General features: G+C 40.4%; 2 protein-coding genes across 3 annotated transcripts in view; one reads left to right on the top strand and one right to left on the bottom strand.

Annotated features, from left to right (window-relative positions):
- Nucleotides 1–21868, bottom strand: part of snd1 (staphylococcal nuclease and tudor domain containing 1) — a 154671-nt gene that overhangs the window by 80716 nt on the left and 52087 nt on the right. Inside the window, exon 17 of one of the 2 annotated variants that reach the window (XM_078941681.1) lies at nucleotides 14699–15052. The exons of the other annotated variant lie outside the window; for it this stretch is intronic. Within the exon in view, the coding sequence (XP_078797807.1) occupies nucleotides 14918–15052 (135 nt within the window). The 3' untranslated portion in view covers nucleotides 14699–14917. Of the gene's footprint in view, nucleotides 1–14698; nucleotides 15053–21868 lie in introns of those variants that run through there. 2 annotated transcript variants of the gene reach the window in all.
- Nucleotides 1957–7149, top strand: lrrc4.1 (leucine rich repeat containing 4.1). Its single transcript, XM_011491156.4, has 2 exons — nucleotides 1957–3290; nucleotides 3573–7149. The coding sequence occupies exon 2, from the start codon at nucleotides 3673–3675 to the stop codon at nucleotides 6526–6528; it is 2856 nt and encodes a 951-aa protein (XP_011489458.1). The 5' UTR covers nucleotides 1957–3290; nucleotides 3573–3672; the 3' UTR covers nucleotides 6529–7149.

Genomic DNA, 21868 nt, shown 5'->3' with positions numbered 1-21868 from the left:
TTATTTTTCAGGGGTTTCTACTTAGACTTCTGTCTATACATAAATACAACTTTGATTCTAAATTGTAAAGAAAATAAGCTGAAACGTTGGACTTGGTAGGGTTTAAGAGGATGTTGACCATTCTTTTTTTGGCTTTTCCAAAACTCTGGAGCATTATAAAAGGTACAGTCAGGACCATAAGTATTTGGACAGAGACTCATTTTTTTCTAATTTAGTTTCTGTACATCACCACAGTGACTTTTAAATAAAACAACTCAGATGCCATCAAAGTGCAGACTTTCAGCTTTTATTCCATGGGTTGAACAAAATGATTGCATGAAAATGTGAAAAAAGAAATCATTTTTTAAACACAATCCCTTCATGTCATGGGCTCGTAAGTTATTGGACAAATGAAATAACTGAAAACAAAATGGTCATTACTAATATTTGGTTGAAAACCCTTTGTTGGCAATGACAGCCTGAAGTCTTGAACTCATGGAAATGGTAGACTTGATATTGATACGCCTACCTCCTGGAGAGCGTTGTTCACTTGGTTGGCTGTTGTGAACGGGTTCCTCTTCACCATGGAAATGATTCTGCAATCATCCACCACTGTTGTCTTCCGTGGATGTCCAGGTCTTTTTGCGTTGCTGAGTTCACCAGTGCTTGCTTTCTTTCTCATGATTTACCACACTGTTGATTTTGCCACTCCTAATACTGTAGCAATTTCTCGGATGGTTTTTTTCTGTTTTTCTCAGCTTAATGATGGCTCCTTTCACCTGCATGGAGAGCTCCTTTGACCGCTTGTTGTCTGTTCACAGCAAAATCTTCCAAATGCAAGCACGAGTCCTCTAATCAACTCCAGGCCATTTATCTGCTTCACTCATAATGACATAAGGGAATTGCCTACTCCTGCCCATGCAATAGCATGGAAGTCAATTGTCCAATAACTTACGAGCCCATGAAATGAAGGGATTGTGTTTAAAAAATGCTTTAGTTTTTCACATTTTTATGCCATCTTTTTGTTCAACCCATGGAATAAAAGCTGAAAGTCTGCACTTCAATGGCATCTGAGATGTTTTATTTAAAATTCACTGTGGTTATGTACAGAAACTAAATTAGAAAGAATGTGTTTCTGTCCAAATATTTATGGTCCTGACTGTAGATAGCATCACTGACTAGTGTTTTATGCAAAACTCAATTAATTGAATAATTTTTAATTGAATTGCTTTGTTTTTTCCTCTTACATTTTATTTTCATTTTTGCTCATTTGTACATAACTTTGGAAGATATTTATTTTTATTGAAGTGTCTCCTGACGCCAAAGTTGCATTTATGTATACAAGATATACTATCATTGCGTATAGTCAGATAGGAAGAAAGTCTGTGAGATGGTTGGGGTGGAGTGAATTGGAGAAAGGGGTTAATGCACAACACACTGCATCAAAGCCTAGCACTGCTCCAAGCATGATGCGTCAGCAGTCCATTCATGTTCCTCTTTTCCACGAAAGGACGCAGCAAAAGGAGATTGCAGGAGATGGAAGAAAAAGTAAAGAGAAAGGAAGTACAGAGAAAAGAAAAGACCAACCACCATGAAAGAAAAGCAGCCAGTGAGAAACAGAGAGCCCATCTGCCTGCATTCGACTCGTGGAATGGTCGATTGGTGCTGGGTACGGGTGAGTTAAAATGTGGTTAGCGCTGGGATGCCACATTCCATCTCTGCCTATTTTGTGAAGTGTGCATCAATTCCCCGAAACCACAAAATCTCCCTAAGAGCCACATTACAAAGCTTTAAGAATAAAAGCTGAAAAAAGGAGACTGAGGGAGCAAACTGGTTTTGGTCCCTAAAAAGGTCTGTGCTTTAAGCTTATCCAACTACCTCAGGACACTGCAGAAAGCAGGAGGGAGGCATAGAGAGCAAAAAAAAAAAAAAGAGAGAGACAGAGAGAAATCGAGAGAGTGGGTAAGAGAGTGAGAAAGAGAGCACAAGTGACCAGGAGAGAGACGGCACACGCTCTCTTTTGCTGCTACATCGGATCCTTTCCACATCGACGCTGCTGTTAACGTCACGCCTGTGAGCCGCGCTTGCCCAGCGCTTGCCTCCTTTGCCTTGCTTCTTTCCCCAGTTGGATGCTGCATTAGCGAGGGGGTGCTGATCACCACAAAAATAGAGGGAAAGGAAGAAAAAAGAAGCTGGAAACGAAGAAACAAGCCACTGAGAGGAGGGGGAAAACTGTGCACCGTTCTTCTCTTTAACCCGCTTCAATCAAACCAGCTACGAGACCTCCTCTCCACTCATCATTCCCATTCAACCCCCACCCCACTCTCCTTCAGAAGAAATTGACGGATTATTGGGAACTGTTCAGGAGGCAGGCAGCAGCTGCTGCTGTGCCTGCTCGCAACTGCCGCTGTGTGTTTCGCAGGGATGGTGTCTCCTTGTCTGCAATTCCTGCTGCTGCAACCGCAGCAACCAAGGCTGGAGTGTGTGGCTTGTTAAGAGGACTAAGAAGCTAATGAAGGGAGTGTGTGTCCTTTCAACCCCTGCCAAGCTCTCCCTGAGGAAAGACATAAAAATTCAGAAAAATTAAGTGAACACGATGGCACAACCCTCAGAGCGTGCGCAAAGAACAAGAAATGCAAGAGGAGGCGAAGGCGGTACAGACTGACCAACCGACCAACTGATTGACTACTTAAAAAGTGAACAGAGGAATACCAAGAAGGTGGGGGGGTTGTTTTTTTTAAGCTCCCTCAGCTTTTCCTACAGACCACAACAAACAATGAGGCGTTGAAGATTTGAGGACTGTGGAATTTTCATTCAATCTTTTTTTACCCTCACCTATATACTCCTCCTTTTTGACATTTTGCTGCAGAAAACTGCATGTGTGTTTTTATGGTCACCAGTACTATGGAGACCTGGACAAGCAGATCAACTGTCGGATTCCAAGGACAAGCAAGACGAGAGGAAACGACAGCAAGAACCAAACAAGAAATCGCTGCTGCTCTTGGAGCCTGACTGGATTCCTGTCTGCAGTCTTTTTTTTTCTTCTTCCCCTCATCAGAGCGGGAGAAGAAAAACTCCCTTCAGGCCTTCAAACCCTTCTCTTTGGATGTATGGATTTACAAAAGGGCTCAACATCTTCTAGATTAAGCTCTTTGGTATTGGTACTAATTTTGACAGGACAAATAAAAAAGGGTTTTCTTTGCTGCTCTTGGATACAAATGCACCTGACGTGAAAACCACAACTCTTTTCTGATTGCAAAAAGGACGGAATATATTTATCTCTGTTCAAGGACCTGTAAAAATAACTTGAGGTAGGTGTCCAGTGTTTCAACCCCTCTTTGCATCACTTTGTGACACCTTACTTTTTATTCTGTTGAGTTATACCGTGTCTGTATGCTTACTAAGTATGTCCTTTACACATGTTTTATAAGAACCAGCCTCCTCCATCCCTCCCTGTCCCTGTCCCCTTAATAGTTGACAGAAGGATAATTTCTGTTTAAATCGGGACAGGTCAAGACTTGTTTTCCTGCTGTACGCACTAAAGCAACTCCATTCCCTTGTTAAATTGACAGTTTCCCCTTTGATATTTTCAGATATTCGGTTACTCTCCCTGTCCCAAAACCCTCCATACACCTGTCCCAAACATCCCCATCCTCCCCCCCAGATGATGCTGAATTATGAACGTGCCACATCATGACTCTCCTGGGGCGGGTAGCTGTGCATCGTGCCAGGAAAGCCGCCCTGTTCTGTGTATTATTCCTGATGGTGCGAGCGTGGAGCAGCGCCTCCCTGGCCTCGGCGGGGGCGGCGGTGCCTCAAGGACCTCAGGGCTGTCCACCACAGTGTTCCTGCAGTAATCAGCAGGGGAAAGTGGTGTGCACTCGAAGGGGCTTAACCCGAGTGCCCCCTGGCATTCCTGCCAACACACGACACCTCAATCTAATGGAAAACGCCATTGAGGCGGTGCAGGCTGACTCTTTCCGCCATCTGCACCACCTTGAGGTGCTCCAGCTTGGGCGAAATGCCATACGGCAGATTGAGGTGGGTGCGTTTAATGGACTGACAAGCCTCAACACTTTGGAGCTCTTTGATAACAGGTTGACAGTTGTGCCTAGTGGGGCCTTTGAGTACCTGTCTAAACTGAGAGAACTGTGGCTGAGGAACAACCCAATTGAAAGTATTCCCTCATATGCCTTTAACCGGGTGCCCTCACTCATGAGACTGGACCTAGGAGAATTGAGAAAATTGGAGTACATCTCAGAAGGAGCTTTTGAAGGTCTACAAAATCTCAAGTACCTCAACCTGGGAATGTGCAACATAAGGGGTGATATGCCAAATCTGAGTCCCCTAAATGGCCTTGAGGAGCTGGAGATCTCTGAGAATCTGTTCCCTGTGATAAAGCCAGGCTCCTTCAAAGGTCTACGGTCTCTTAAAAAACTATGGGTGATGAACTCACAAATCACAGTAATTGAACGCAATGCTTTCGATGGCTTATCTTCACTGGTGGAACTCAATCTTGCCCATAACAACCTGAGTGCAGTGCCACACAATCTATTCTCCCCACTCAGGTACTTGGTGGAGCTTCATCTTCACCATAACCCTTGGAACTGTGGCTGCGAAGCAGCATGGTTAGCCCGCTGGCTAAGAGAATACATCCCTACTAACTCAACTTGCTGTGGACGATGCAACTCACCTGTTACAATGAGAGGCCGTCAATTGATTGAAGTGGAACAAGGCGAGGGTGCGGCAATTCAGTGTTCTGCACCGTTCATTGCAGATGCACCAAGGGACTTGAATATTTCAGCAGGAAGAGTAGCTGAGCTGCGTTGCAGCACTGCTCCAATGTCTTCAGTGAGTTGGTTGCTACCCAATGGGACTATTCTGACACATGCCTCTTGGCACCCCAGGATATCAGTGCTTAGTGATGGTACCCTCAACTTCTCAAATGTTTTGGCAGGAGACACCGGTACTTATACCTGCATGGTGTCCAATGCGGCTGGGAACTCGAATGCCTCAGCCTATCTCAACGTGAGTGCAGCAGAGCTTAACACATCCGTCTTGAGCTACTTTACCACAGTGACTGTGGAGGTCTTGGGTCCAACCACAGAGATGCCCAAACCTAAGACTAGCATGACAACAGCTGCTGCAGGTGCTGGAGTTGCTGGAGGAGGAGGAGTCAACCTAAGGACAACAACTACAACTGCAGCTCCTTCTGTATTTCAACCAGTTTTCATCTCAACACCAACAGTGCTGCTGCAAAACACGGACAGTCCAGCAAACGCAGCCAAGCCATCCATTTTACCAGGACTTAGAGGGGTCACTGGAAAACCAGGCAAGTCTGGCCCAAGCCTGGATGAAGTTATGACAACCACCAAAATCATAATAGGTTGCTTTGTGGCAGTAACATTGTTGGCTGCAGTCATGCTAATTGCCTTTTACAAATTGAGAAAGCGCCACCAGCAAAGGAGCACAGTGGCAGCTGCCCGTACAGTAGAGATTATTCAGGTGGATGACGAGGACCTTCCACCACCAGCATCAGCAACCCAAGAGTCATCTCTCACATTACCTGAAATACGGGACCACAACAGCATTCATAAACTGGACTTCATCAGCCACAGGACTGAATACAATTTTCACAAACCCAAGGCTGAATATAAACCCCAGCCTGATTTTGCATTACACAAGCCGAAGGCTGAATACACTACATATAAGCCAAATATGGACTTTAGTAGCCACAAATCCACTGCAGATTACAACACGCACAAATCAACGCCTGACTTTAGCCTTCACAGACCAAAGCTCGACTGCAGTCCGTTTAGACAGGACTACAACTCTCACAAGCAAGAATACAGCCCATTTAAGACGGACTTTGGCATTCACCCTAAGGCTAAAACAGAATATAGTCCCTTCAAAGCAGATTACAGCACTCATCCAAGACAGAGAACTGACTTCAGCCCGTTTAAACGAGATTATAGCACCCAACCAAAAGTAAAACATGACTATAGCCCACTGAAATCAGACTACAACTCACAACACAAACCAAAATCTGAACACAGTCCATTCAAGACAGACTTTGGCACTCACCCAAGATTTAAGCCTGACCATATGCCATTTAACCCTGACTATAGCACTCAACCTAAAGTCAAGATGGACTACAACTCCCAGAGACCCAAGACGGATATGACCTACAAAAATAAGGATCATTACACTCCTCATAAGTCTGCACCTGACTACAACGCCTTCAAGACCGATTTCAGTCCCCATCAAGTGGATTACAGCGCTTTCAAGTCTGACTTTAGTCCACATACACAGAGACCTAAACTTGATTATAGTCCACATAAAATGGACTATAGCCCTCATAAGATGGACTACAGCACTCTTAAGCCTAAATACAACACGTACAAACCTACCGGCCATGGAGCTAAATGGACAGACAACAATGTTGGTAATTCTTTGCCTCGAACCCTGCCCAGCACTGTCCCCACGATGGCTGAGCCCTATGTCATCAAAACTCACACCAAGGAGAAGGTACAAGAGACTCAGATTTGAAAAGTCCCCCCCCCCCCCCCCCCAAATGCTCTCATTTTCCTTCCAGTCTCCAGCTCCAGCCCAACTAAGTTCCACTCACAAGTTCCTTTACTCATGAATATCATGCAATAGAATGCACAAGAAAAAAAGGACAGGAGCTACTTTTTGTACAGAGTGCAACTTTAAAAGACTGATTTATTGTTGTACATGCTTATAAATAAATTTATATATATATATATATATATATATATATATATATATATATATATATATATATATATATATATATATGGACAAACTGAAAATACCATGGGTTGGTGATAGAGAAACATATATTAAAAAATAAAATGAGATATTTTCTAACTTGTAACTTCTATTTAAAACGAGTTGTTTAAGATGCTGTCTTGACTTTGACAAATGAGAGTAGTATTGTTTTAAAAAGGGGCATTCTGTGTGATTTTTACACCATGCTTCACAGAATGCAGTGACGAGAAAAATATTTATACAGAGAAGACTTTCTTTAACAAAACCGAAAAAAGGTCAGTGCCGATCTTTACAGGTTTATCTTGTAAAAGCACCAAGAATTTGTACTGTGCCAAATGTTATAAATGCAATAAAAATGATTTTTTTGAAGAAAAAAAAGGAGATTTTAAAGAGCAATGTTTTTTTCCCCTCTTTCTTCTTTCAGTTTGTACTGTAACGATCTGCCAAATGCTTTAGACACTGCAGTAAGATTATGCAGCTATAGTTTAACCCTAGCTGTGCTGAATGGCTCAGCCAGAATGAAGTACAGCACTAAAGAGGACAGAGCATTCATTTTTAAAACTTTAAATACTTCTGGCAATATGGTTTCCACGTACAAAGAGGTGAACTTGACTGACTATGGTCGATACGTCAATAAAAGTCAGTGCAGAGTAAAAATAGTAAACGCAGACAAATGCAGTACTGTTGCAGTCGTCTATTTTTAAACGAAACCACAATAATAAAATTCCGTGGAAATCCTCCTATGTTTTTTATAGAGTATTAGCAAAGACAGTGCATTGCATCAATCTTATATCCCCACTAAGACGGGGAAATACAGTGAGCGTTATGCCTTTCAATATATAGTTGAGGGTGAAAGGAAAGTGTGCTCTTTAGAACCCTAACCCCAGGCAAACGAAAAACCTTAAAATAAAAAAGAAATTGGATGGCAAAAAATTTGATGCAGACTGAAGAGAGTGGATTGATTTTATGTTGAAGTGATGTGATTCATCTTTTGTTTAGGCATTTCACAAGATGGAGGGTTTGAACACATCAGATGCTGCAGAAAACAGTATCATTGAATCAATTCTATTCTTTTTTATGTTTCTGGTTAATAAAAATCTAGTATGATATGGGTTTCAGGGGTTAATTAAAAAGGTTTATAAATGTTAATTTGCTTAGCAGGTTGTGAAGAACATTAATTTGCTTACGGCTGCATCAGAATTTAAGCAACTAATATGTACAATATAAATGAAACAAACACTGAATGCTTCCAAACTCGCCAAAGCTGAGCAAAGATTAGACAAGACTATCAAAACTGAGGTTTTTTCCTCCTTCCAGCAATACATTTACAAGTAACACTGTATTCTAAATGAAGCACTCTTCTGCAGAAGCAGAAAAAAGGTGAAAGTTGGTCTGCATGTCTTCGTGGGCACATTATGACACTTCTGTGTAAACTGAGCTATGCGAAAGAAAGAACTCCATGTAATAGATTAAATAAAAAAAAGGGGACAAATGTGGAGTTAGAATAGGAAGTGCCATTGAAAATGACTGCACTCAAATGTAAGACTTTGGTTACATTTGTGTTCAATATGATGTGATACGGGGATTTGAATCCAATACCAACAAATCTGTTTAACCCATTTAATAGTTTAAAAACAAAGCTTTCATTTGGCTATGTTTTGCCGAGACAACATTGATGCAATTTAGACCATTGAAAATTGAGCAAAAGATTATGACTTAAGGATTGGTCAAGACAGATTAAATTCTATTTAAGGTTTTACTCAATTTTGTTAAAAGCTTAACGTGCTCCCTCCAAGTGTGATCTAGCAGGACCTGAAAGCATGATTTGTTTTCCAAAGCATGTAGTGCTATGTGGTCACATACTTGCCTCACTGTGCTATAAAAGGCTCCTTCACCCTAATCGGTTAAAATGGCTACAGGGTCATCAATCAGCCAATCAGCTGGCCAGCCACTGGAGGGCCTGTCTCCATGGGAAACACTTCTCAGCTCCTCTTTTGCCACAACATTTTTTTTTTTTTTCTGTGTGCTTCATTAGCCATCATGAAGCCACTGGAAAGAGGAAGCACGGCAAGATGGACTTATTGAACCACAGTTCTCAGAAGGGAAAGTGTGCAAATTAACAATATTTGATTTGGTTATGGAATTTTGCTATAAAAATTTATCTGGATTTGGGAAAGTGTTAAAATTTGAAATGTGATGTTAGAAAAGGAGGAATAAAGATAATGGCCTAAATAGAAATGGGACTGGCATCTAGTAGAAAAGTAAATGAAAATAGAAGCAACATGACAAAGTGCTTGTTTGAGAATGTCTATGTGTGGAGATGACAGCGAAAAAAAACAGGAAAACTAATTTATTCCCACTGATAAAGAAAAATGTTGTACTACACAAGAGAGAGAAGCCGTGTAGAAAAAGAAAAGAAGCAAAAATAAAAGGCAGTTGGGAAAAGACTAAGCAGATCAAATGTGATGCAAGAGTGCCAGCTACAGATGGAATGGGGGATATATAGCTTGGCTATTGTGACTCCTGCATGTTTGGTGAATGGCCTAGACTGCACCACAAGGAGCGTGCTAGGGTGGGGGGGAGGGGCTTATGTAGCAGAGTGCAGCAGATAAATGCTGATACAAGGCACAGTCTGGACCACTGAGGGAGTTTGAGTACAAGAAATTGGCATATATAACAGTAGGAAGTGGGATGATCAAGAGGCTAGAACAAGTGGAATTGTAGGGAAGATGCAGTACAACTGTCTATATGAGTAGGGAGTAAGTAAAGAAGGTCAAACCAGCCAGCAGCAAAAAGAGGAATGTAATTTTTTCTATTTAAACGCACAATCGACTTAATCTTAAAGGACATTTTCCAGCCCAATTATTTTGATGCAATCTTTTAATTAAAAATGTTCCTCTATTAATTACTATGAATAAGACTGCTTTACATTAATTAAATTCCACTTTTTAAATACTTTAGATCAGTTTAATTCTCTAAATTTTGCTTGTTTACAAACAAATACCAAAGGATTAAGTTATCATTTGTTACTTTAGTTTTACTATTTGTAACTTTTCTCCCAAAGTAAAAATGGTGCTCTAATATTCTGAATTGCATTCCATTGTGTATATGGACAGTTATCTTAGAAATGTCATTTATGTGTCACTTTTTTTCCCATTAAAAAAAACAGCTTCACTAAAACAACTGTAGTTAAATTAAAAAAAGGTTTGTGGAGCTGTATTACAATCCATGTCTATGAACCTAAAACAGAGCATGAAGGCAAAGCTAAGCAAAATGCAGGCAGCAAAGCTGTGAGATGTCACTCTGAAGGTGCTGCAAACAACCATCATCCACTGTTATTTTCAATATTTATGGGAGGCAGCCATTGATAACAAAAAAAAAAACTTATTTAGCTCAATGTCAAAGGTTTGCATGTTGTGTTGCATTGCAAAAGTAAAAAACTTTAGTTTTGAAGAAAAAAATGGCCAGTTGTACTTGCAAGAAAAGTGCTTCAAGTCAAACATGTTTACAACTGCAGCCCCTTGGATTTGGCTTTTAGAAGTAAAACTGACACACTAGACCAACAGTAAAAACTTAAATGAATAGGGCTATGAGCCATTTAATTAGTTTTCAGTAACGCACGTGTAAAAAAACATGATTTTGAAATGGTAACTGTACTAAACACCAGGTGCTTTTTTTGTATTTGGCCCCCGGACCTGAAAACAGAAGAGTCACTGTAGACGCTGCTGTCAAAAAAAAAAAAAAAAAAAAAAAGAGTTTCTTTCCACCAAAGTTCAACCAAATGTAAAGAATATGGCTGCCTTTCAGGTGGTTGATGTTTGCTTTATTCCTGTGTTACTTGGGGGAAAAAAATACTTAAATGTCAATGACTCAAAGAAGAGGATAAAGTTATCACCAAGCTCTACCGGATAGAGAGAGAAAAAGAGATATCCTTGATAAAGTCAGAAGTGTTGATAAGCAAAAGTAAGAGCTGTTGCTGGTGAGTGCATCATTTCCAATGTGACTTTGTGATCAGTAGTGAAATTTCCTGCTATGAGCTTTCTTCTTTTTGAGTAATGTACGAGTCTCCTGCAGTGCGATGGTTTTAACTTGGGTGCACAAACTAGTCATCATGCTAGCAGAGAAAATAGGCAGCTATTTTCTGCAGCCCCTTGAGTGGACTGCTTCATGACTCACAAGAGTCAAGGCCAAAGAGCCGTTTGGTCCTATTGTCAAAAAGAACCAAGAACAGCACAGTGAAGATGGGACACCAAATGCAACAGCCTTGTTTTGGTTTTTACACCTAAAAATTCCATTAATGAAAAATACATCCAAACTATTTGAATTAGTTTAAACAATATATAACTGGTGTACAATTAATAAAACGTGCATCTAAAAATAGTTCTACCCTGAATTTCAGAGTAATAAAAACCTGTAGGTTATAATAAAAAAATGGGGCATGATGTCTGAAATTTACTGAGATTTTGACTCTAAAAGGGAGCACAAAATTGCAGGTGGGTAGATTTTTCCCTTTTTGCTTTGTTTTTGCCATGAGGCAAACCACTTAAATGTGTTGGTCTGTGTGAGACAGACTTTATTGCCCTTTTGGCGAGTGAAAAACGTCACAGTTTTCCTAGCAGCAACAGACGACAGAGCCCCACTTTTATGATCCTGGCCTAACAGCAGCGTCCGGAGTGAGTGTGCACGTGGTAAATCAGCTCCACGGGTCTAAGACACATGAAGTGTGGCCTGTGGGGGCTTTTGTGTGTGCACAAACACAAATTAAGACTAAGCCATGCGTTCAGAGGGAACTTCTAAGCCAGAGATCATTCGTTTCGCTGCCGTTAAGATATATGTTTAGAAAAGAAGTGAGCTCAGGCAGAGTCACTGGGAATGTGTGCTTAAGTGCGCAACTGTTGTTTTTTGGTAGATTTAAAGGCAGCATAAATATAAACATTGAGACTGAAAATGTCCATATGGATAAAAAAAAAAAAAGGAAAATCTCTGAAGTTTAGTTGCAAACAAAAACAAATGAGGACAACTGTAGCCTTGAGACTGATGCTCTGTTTAGTTAAAATCAAACATTTGGATGTTGGATAGAAGGTTTTTTGATCTTCAATGACAAAAAGGATTCTTTTTGGATATGAAGGAATCTGAAACACAAAATGGCCTCCTTGAGAAAGAGGAGGAGACCCAGAAGAAAACAAAAATAGAAAAGGGCAAGGAGAAGTAACTCAGGCAGATGACAAGGGCACCACGATATGGCGATAGCCTGAAGTAGTAAGTCAGAAGACAGCAATTCCACAGCAGGGGGAAATACAAAGCAAGAGACAAGTGGGCAAAAAGAGGATTTTAAGAAAAGAAAAAAAAGGGAGACAAAGGGGCAAAATGAGAGGCAAAGAACAATGTCACTAAAAAAGAACTAGTGCTCGCAAAAGATGAAACCTTAGCAAAACTTCAGATGGATCAGAGGAGCCCCTCTGTAGCAGTGGAAGGAGAATTTGCATCAGTGTGGATGTCCAGATAACAAGCTGTGTGCTAATGTCAAACACTTACTGGGAAAATGGGCTCTGCTGAGCTAAGAATGGCAAATGAAAGCAACGTCAAGATGAAAGCCCCTAAAAAGCCGAGTACAGCACAGAGTTTTCATGTGGCGGCGAAATTATTCAGTTGCTTCAGCAAACTGCTTTGAGGGTTTTAATTTGAGTGTGCGTGTGTGGTTGAGTCAGCTGTGATCTTTAAACATCAAACAAATCGATAGTCAACTTCTGTTTACTCGGAAACACTGAAGTCTTGCTGGATTGTAGGAAAGGAAGCATTCTTACCACAACTCAAGGTTTTATAGTACTTTGAATTTTTGCCAGGCTTTGTTATTAAAATAAAATGCTGATGCATCTCCTATGCAGCTCAAAGGAGAAGGGGAGATGATTTACAAAGGAAGAAAGTTGTGATGAGTGGGCAATAACCAGATACAGAATGCAACGCCAAGTCTTAATGGATTCAAAAAAAAAAAAAAAAAAAAAAAATACGACTGGAAACATTTCTCTAATTTGCAGTCCTTTTTTGGAAAATTATAAGAAATTTCAAGTGCATTGCAGATGTCCTGGAATTGTTTAAGTAGCTAAAACTGATCAGTGCATTTTGAGGGTTTCATGCATTTTTTTTTTCTGTTATACCGAAAACAATCTGTCCCGTTTCAGCCAATGTTCAGTCACTCAACATGTTTTCAATTAATAAAAAAAATAAAATAAAAGAGTAATTGAAAAGAGGAAAACTGGAAAGGATGCATTCAAGGAATAAAAAGGAAAAATGTTTGTTTAGAGGAGAGAATAGGGGAGGTAGCTCAAGGTAGGATGGTTTTGGCATGACTTCCCCCTCCCACTGTTGGCAGCAGAGGTGCAAACTGTTAGCTCCCAGCAGTACATGCGTGTATTAGTATTGTTCCAGGACCTAATCACTGTGCGTGAGACTTTCAGTGGAGGCATGTGTGTGTTTAAGTGTCAAAGCAATGCCAGAAGTGAATAAAAGGAGTTGTAAGGAGGTGACAGACAAACAGTACAGCGCAACAATAGGAAGTAATCATCCATCTATGGTTGTACCATATTACTGAAGCAAAGGTTAAGTCAAGCAAAGACACTTCTGCCTACCATAAAAAAGTGCCCAACTCCAGTTTGCCGCTTAGTTGATTGCTTTTAAATGTTTCGTAATTCAAAATTAAATGATGAATTTTATTGTTATATTTGAGAGGCACCCATAACAACCCAACTGTATCAATGAAGACTGCACAAACGATATTGTCCATTTAGGACGAGATTTGTTGGACTATTGGGGGTTCTGTTTTACTTTCAGGAGTCTGTAAAACTAATTTCATTTCTAAAATCTTTTTTTTTTAAAGTGCACTTGTAGTTTACAAAAAACAGAACTGCTTAGCAGGAATGCCACAGTTCTCGGTTTAAAACAGAACTGTGTGTAACATCAATGAAACGAATCATAGGGGAAAAAAAAATCTTTGCATAAATGCCTGCCAAGTTTATGTTCCAATTGTCAAACACAACTTTAAACCAACTTTAAGAAAGATTTATTATGTAAAGCTTTATTACATTGCACTGGGCTTAGTATAAGCCAATCAAAAGGTTGTTCTCCTTGGTCACTTATTGGCATATTTTAAACAATGATTATTATGAATTTTTGGGGCTTTTCTTTTGGAAACAAAACCGTGGCCCAAAAATCAAAGTTTGAACCGAATCATAAGGAAAGTGCTTTAGTATCACTACTCCTTAGTTGATGCAGGGTGTTTACCCTAAAACCATGAATATTCTTGGTTTTTGTGACTTAATCTAAAAGATGAAATCAAAAAGCAGATGTACAAACTAAGCTCTAAACCAAAAAATATATTTATAAAAAAAGAGCATTTAGATTGACTTTTATTTTTCTTTAGCCGAGCAACATTCTAAACCAAAGGTTAAAAAACTTATAAAAATACAGTTGGCATGAAGATGACTTGAAGAACTGCAGTGTCTTGGATCTGCCTCTGCAAACACCCCTACACACACACAGGGTGAGTTTTAGCCAACAGAGGAGTTTAAAGACGCTGCCTTTCTATTATGGCCTCAAATAAAACTATGCTTATATACAAGTTTCTAGCCTGTTGCCAGCTTGCAGTATAAAATATATCTGTTCATCCAAAGATGAAAGCCAACATTGTTTCTTTAATAATTTACTATTTTTTAAACTGTTTTTGCAAGCCCTGTTCATTCCTTTATGCCCCAGACCATCCTGTGGGTAGTACAGCAAAGATGAAGGGAAGAGGGAATAAGGAGATGCTGGTTGCTGACACAGCTGAAGAGATGTTGGTATATTAACTGATGGAATGAGGGAGGAGATGGATGGTAGGATGGAGTGCAGGTGTGAACTGGGCTAAGCTGCTGAAGGATTACAGACTTAAATCTTCCCTCTTTTAAGCCTTTATTTAGTGCTCATTTTTCCCCAGATCATGTTCCTTCTTACACCAGATGCAAAAAAAAGAAATAAATAAATAAAAAGTGCTGCAGAGTTGCGCGACTGTAGAGGTAGAGTTCAAAAAAAAAAAAAAAAATGACCAGACAACTGGAGATGGGAGGATCAGGAAGGTGGAACCGCTTTGCAGCAGGGGCCAGCCATCGACAGCTCAATAACCCAACAAGTGACGGCTGGCTGACATGAAACACAGACACACACAGAGCGGTTGTGGGGAAGCGGCCGGGTGAAGACGATCTAGATGAACAGAGGCGGGTGTTTGTGTGTCGGGGTCTTCAATCAAACTCTGCAGGAAAGAAAAGAGGAAAATAAAAAAGAAAAAGGGACAGGAAGCATGGGAGGAAAAGGCCCAGAGATTGACTGACTCTTTTTATGATGACAGCTGACTTAGAGAGGGAGAGTGTGCGTGATGCATTTTAACCCTGCAGCCAAGACAACGTCGATGTGTGGCAACTGCTGTGTTGTCAAGGGAACTATTAGCACTGAGAGCCCAGTGTCTGCTTTGTCCTTGCTTGTATAAACACAATCTCCCTGCATGAAGAAACCGTTTCTCTTCATAACCTCTGTAAACATCGCAGGTTAAAAAAGAAGCCACAATTCAGTTGATCCCGACAACAGAACAGCCGCTGCACTCCTTCTTATGTGTTTGATGTATGTGTAAAGACTGATGAGTGTGTGAGTCTGTCAAAACTGTCACTATGTTATGTCGCCATGTCACAGTCATCAACAGAAAGGAATCTGAGCGTAAATAAATCACAGAAGCCCGCAGCCATTTCCTCAGGGCGGCTCATCAGATTCAAATGAAACATGGTGAAGGACACAGAGATGCAGCCTCCAGAACACAGCGAGCGCAGGTAAGCAATAAAGGCCAAGATCTGCTTCAAACAACAATTAGGCGACTGAGCGATCACTTAGTGAGCAGCAGCACAGAGAGCGGCGCAGCAAACCCGGCCGCTCGGCTTTCTTGTCCAGCACCCAGAAGTACCTGCATGCTTAGCAAACCAGGAAGCAAGCGAGACGACGACAGAGAAAAGAACAATGAAGTGTGGATTTGAGTGGCATACATTTAACGAGTGGCATAAAATGCTAATGAAGTGAACAACAATGGCAGCAAATTAAGAAATAAGCGCTGAAATGAGGCCGCTTTACGAGGCAGAACAGTACATGAAAAAGAAGCGGCTGACCGCGGACAGCTTAACAAGACAACTCGTGGAAAATAAAAATCACAAGAATTTTGTTTTTCAACTTGTTTACAGAAAAGCAAATCTTTAATTCATGCTTCATATCACCTTTTAGAATCTGCATTAGTTTAAACATGGCATTCACACAAAAAAGGTACTGAGAAGTGAAATGATTTTAGCAACTACTTCTTTACAACTAATCAAAATCAAAAATTACTACCATTTTAGGTATAGGGCTAAGGAGGAAAACATCAAAGAAAGCGGCACATAATACAGGCCTTTTCTGTTTCCAAAAATTCAGTTTTTGCCAATTATTCTGTAAAAAAAATGCTATATTGTGCATTTTTACATCAGCATCCTTAAGTTTTTTTAAAGTATGTGCTACTAAAAAGATATTACATTAGTCTAAAACTACAAACTAATCATCCTGAACTGCCAAACTCTGGAACATCAGATTGAAATTGGGAGTTTGGAAAGAAAATAGAAGAGGTGACAATGCAAAGGGTTGTTTCAGACAGCAGAGAATGTGCATGAAGAGAGTGAAACCATTGGCCTCATTGATGTGGAAGAGTGCTGCAGTGCCCTTCATTTAGAGGAAAAGGCTAAGAGGCTTCAGCTCCTCTACAAGTACAGTGTGTGTCGATGTCGCTGCAATGTTTTGCGGAGCGCGCTCATCAGAGTGGACGTTGAAGTTGCAGTTCTGTCACACGTGCTTTCAACACAAGGTCGCTGTGGGAAGAAGAACTGCAGCGATAAAGCAGCGGGCAGGTTTCTCCCCTCCCTCCCTCCCTCCCTCCCACCCTCTCATCTTTCCATCTCCTTTCAGGCCCATCTATCTCTCAGTCACTGCAGTGGTGTGAATGCGTTTATGTGGGCCACTCAGTTCACCTTCAGGCTATAATTCACTACTTTCAAGGAGCAAAAGCAGCCCAACAGTGAAACCGATGCACACAGAGGCAGAGTGAGGCTTTAGGTTCAAAATTGCGGCAGAAAACCCCCAAAAGGTGGGCTCTGCTCGTGACACCAATTAGTCCAAACTCCAGCAGACAGGCCATTATATAGACATATGTATGGTCAGGGCTTAAACATATCTAATAAATACTCTTATGATCCTAATGAGGCTTTTAAAGCTCAATCTAAATTACAGATTCAATTTATATTTAGGTTTGCAAACTAGCTGCAGCTCCAGCACAATCAGCTTCTACATGAGAACAATAACACCGCAATTATGTATTACAAACAGAAAAACCAAAAAGGTTACAGGTGTCCAACACTCAACATAACTCCTTGTACCCCCTCTGAGGGTTATTTAAACTCTATGCAGTGAGCCTTTTTGAATACCTATTGGCAACTCCTCTATGCCCTCATCTGCCACTCCTGATTGGTTTAAGTGTCATTACTGTACTGCAATCTTCAGAAGCCCCATCTGGGTCAGATACTACAATACGAGGACACTTCTTTTTATCTCTTTCTTTTGGCAAGAAGTCATCATCTGATGGTAAAGAGCAGTAAATAATCCTTTTATAGGTATGGCTCAGCCAGGCCGGGGTGCTCATGTCACGCTTACAGTTATGGACTGGATGGGGACAGATTGTGTCCGCTGATATAAAGCAGCAGTAATGTAGATACTGAGTTGCCTTTTACACTGCTGCTTTGTTTAACTACACAACAGGATGGAGAGGGGGGGGGGGGGCCCGAGGGGCATTTCAGTCCCCACAGTCTGTCTCACTGACCAGGAAACCACTCAATGAATTATTCATTATGTCTACCCATTCTTTCTATGTGCTCTCACAGAGTGTATGTGTCTGTGAAAATATGTCAAAAGTAAACAAAACTTGGGTAAACAGTGCCATTGTTTCAAATAAAGGTAAGAAATAAAGATGGCATGACTTTCTTCAAAGATTTTGGGAGTCAATAACTTTTCATCACACAATAAATATTTTTGACTTCATCAGAAAATATGATAGAGCCAAACATGTTAAAGACCCACTCTGATCATCTCGATCTATTTTAAAAGCGTTCCCAGTGATCTTTCAATAAAGATTATGACTATTTTTACAGTCTCCCACTAGCTCATAACCCCAACCTGTGCAAAAAAGATATTAGTGCTATCCAGCCGTACAGTTTTGAGCCACATTCCAGCTCAGACGAGGAACATAATGACGTACATGGATCTTTTTGTCAATAAGTGGATGCATCAGAATGGAGCAGAGCAGGGAGCGTCTAGCACCTTCCAAATAACTTGAATCAAAAAAATACTCAAATGCAATTTTAAGCTCAATTTTCTCTAAATATATCCATCATCAGAAGAAATCAAAAACACCATTTTTCAGCAGAGTGGGTCTTTAAAGGTGTTTACGTTCAACCATAAGTGGGAGAAAAAGAATCAATGTAAAAGATCAAATCTATGCATGACACATTATGTGTTCGAAATAAGCTAAATCTATTTGTTCAGCTGCAATAACCACTTATGGGAAAAGCCAAATAGAAGTGAAGACAACACTCCCCAATTATCCCCAGCTTGCTTCTTTAGACTTGTAGTGGTTTAATAAGGATTACCGTACTATATACATTCAGAGCGAAAAGAAAGCCAAATCCTCTTGATATTTACGAAGGTATGGGGTTTATAAGCGTTTAATTAAAATGCTCACCAAGAGGAGTTATTGAGGCCGAGATCTAGAGGCAGGCATTAGCGAGACATCTGTGATGCCACGCTGGCACAGTGACTCATCATCGCTGCACAACACAGCCTCCTGCAGGCCCCAACGCAGCCCATGCCAGCTCCTTCACATGCCAGCCTGATGCATAGTTTGCAGCTCGCGAGGCATTTCAAATCTCATGCAGAATCGCATGGTACAGGAGACAGCCAGTTCACAAAAAATTACATTTTTTTATCACTATTTAGTGGGAATTAGGATCATCTGGCTTCTATCAAAGCGCAAGATAAAATAAGAAAAAGTCTAGCTCATAATTGAATTCAGCTGGCGATTTGAGACGAGGTTAAAGGACAGGTGGGGCCTTTAATAATTGATTTACAATTATTTTTAATTAATTAAGTACATGAACTTTTTCTACGCTTCATTATAAAGCCTTAAAACAGTCTGGGGCACCGCTCATTTCTACATACCTGTGTGTTTCTGTGCGATTCAGCTGGAAAGCCGATCATCCCTCAGGGAACTCCCATAATCTCTGACAGATGTGCAATCTGACGCTTTCTCTCTTTCTGAATTTGCCTGAAGTCCATTAAAAATGTTTACTTATGAGACCGCACTGTGCCAAAAAGTTGGATAAACAAAATGTCCCACAGGGTAACAAGCTGCAGTGACAATCTTTTAGCACCAGTTTATGACGTTCTGCATCTGAAATTAAAATCTCATCTGAAGCGAGCTGGACAGAAACCTAAAGTGTTCTGGGCTTTTATTGGGAAAAATGTGCAGGAATGCAGAATGTGACTGATCCAAAGTCGTTAATATGCAGGACTGACATTTCAGTGCAATACTTCATATTTATAAGACAAACATACACATTTAAATGTACTAATAAAATGTTCTTCTGCATCAACATTTCAAGTGCTAGAGCTCCACTTGAAGAATCAGTTGCCAAAGGCTGAAAAATACCTTCTAACTTTAAAGCATAATGTCGTTTATTTTAGCACCAATGTCACCTCAGCAGGGATTATCGAGAGTGTGACATTTGAGTGAGGCAGAGAGAGTGGAGCAAATTATTCCACAAACTTGTGTCTTTCACAAAGTTTACCGACTAAACATAGATAAAGACTTCAGCGCGGCAAAATTCCTGTTTGCCTCCCTTCTGGTTAAAAAGCTCGTCTGGATTTGTCCCTGATCTTCTGCAGCAAAGGCTCAGTCACTGAGATGGCTACTGGAGGTTTTTGTCAATAGAAGGTGAGAAAAACTAAGGAAAGGGAAAGCATCTTGGGAGTGGCTGTTCTGTGTTCTGCATTCTGTGTTGCTGGTTTGGTTCCACGCACATAGCAGGAACAAAAATCTGCTAGAGATTAATAACGGGGAACAAAAAGCAGGAGGATGAAGAAGAGGTGAGGTGTTATGAAGTGAAGAATTTGAAGCAAAATGTGTGTTTCAAAGCAGCAAACTCTTCGCCGGACGTTAGATTTTTATAAATGTCATGAAAAAGAAAATAAAACTGTATTCAGACAGATTCCAAATGAATCAAAGATAAATAAAAAGAAAAAGCGATGAGGAAGAAAGCGCTAAAGGATACAAGAGTGCTCAAAATGAAACCAAACTTAATTTCATAGAAACGAAGGGGAATAAAAAGCATCAGCTAATTACACAGAAGTGAAATACCTCATTACTGCAGGCGGCGGGGGACAGAGTACACAGATCACCAAGTCAACATGTCATCAACTCATAAAGGGACTGGAGGATTTCCAAACGGTGTTGAGGTGCAAAGGCAGGAAAAACATTTCATGAATGAAAATATGTCAGCAAAACCCAAATCAAATGTTATTCACCAAAGACCATCTTAAGAACGTCTTTAATCGCTGCAGCAATCAGGTGTTATTCAGAAGTGAATCAACAGCAGAATCACATGCTAATGAAGTCGCATATCCATATTCATGTTGGAGTGCGACAGACCTTGATAGTGTGTTTTGGGTTTGCTCGCTGTGGAAATGAATGAGGAAAGGGATTGATCGGCGGCATGGACAAGCCGCTTCCCTTCGTCTTCCACTCTGCTGCTGGAGCTCCGTTTACAGGAAACGCAGCAGGAATTTTCTACTTGTAAAAAAAGGTAAAAAGCATTTTCCTTCAGGTAATCTCTAGAGGATTAATCCCAAAAATAAAATGTGCAACATGCTTTGAAGATTCTATCCCGTGTGTTTGTCACAAGTCAATCAATTCAGGGCAAATACTTTTAATTATTTTTTTAAATATAGCAATATAACCTGAGACATATTGCAGAGAGAAAATGTGCAAAGAGACCAGATGAGGCCTTGAAGGTTGAGATTTCCCTCAGCGAATTGTGAAGAGTTTGAACGGCACCGTCATTTTTTGTGACACAGTGCAGGAGGAGGAAGTTAAGAAGAACTGGAATATGGTAGGTATGGTAACAGGTAGGTGTTTGTAATGGGTTTCATAAGAAAATGATGCAATCCAATATTTTTTTTATCAATAAACGGTTGGTTTAGGAAGCTTTGCGGGTCTCAGTAATGGAGAGGGGAAGATGGGCGGAGTTACTCCACACCAATGGTCCCGCCCACAACTCAAAAGTGGATTTCAAATAAACTCTTGGTCCTCTGCAAAAACTATGCCTTAGAAACTTTTTTTTATTATTTTGTCTAAAAAAAACGACAGAATCATAATTAATAGACCACCAGGAAGACTTTTATAAAAAGATCAAAAGGTGCTGCAAGGGGGTCTTTAAGAAAAGGTATTAAAATCCAGTTGAAAGAAAGTTTCATGTCATATTTTACAATCAATGCCCACTAAAAAATTTGAATACATCTACACATTAGGTAGCATCATGTTTTTTGTAGGCTGTAACATTAAGCTCATGTAAAAAGCCCTGCAAAGATTGAGCAAAGTCCAATAAAGTTTTTACGTCAATCGTTAAAGACTGCAGACGCATCAGCAAAATCAAAAATCAAGTCCCTCCTCCACAACCTCTGCACTGATTCATAGGGCATCCTTGTCAATCAAAGAGCCATGCTGCCTGCATCAATTATTTCATACTCAAGGCTTTCCAAATATGTTGCTGGATTGCCACACACACACACACACAGTCTTAACATTAATCCACCTGCATCACTGCCAAAGGCTGCATTTCCATGACAACTAAACACCAGAGGACAGTGGAGTCAGCCACCCTGCGCAAAGAAAAAAAAGAAAAAAAACCTTTAAAGCAGAGATAGCGGTGCAGAAAGGAACGGAAAAAAAGACGCC

This window comes from Oryzias latipes, chromosome 23 (assembly GCF_053564925.1).
Source record: "Oryzias latipes strain Hd-rR chromosome 23, Olatipes_Hd-rR_3.1".
NCBI lineage: Eukaryota > Metazoa > Chordata > Actinopteri > Beloniformes > Adrianichthyidae > Oryzias > Oryzias latipes.
The sequence above is the reverse complement of the archived record's forward strand: the minus strand, read 5'-3'. Positions and strand labels throughout refer to the sequence as shown.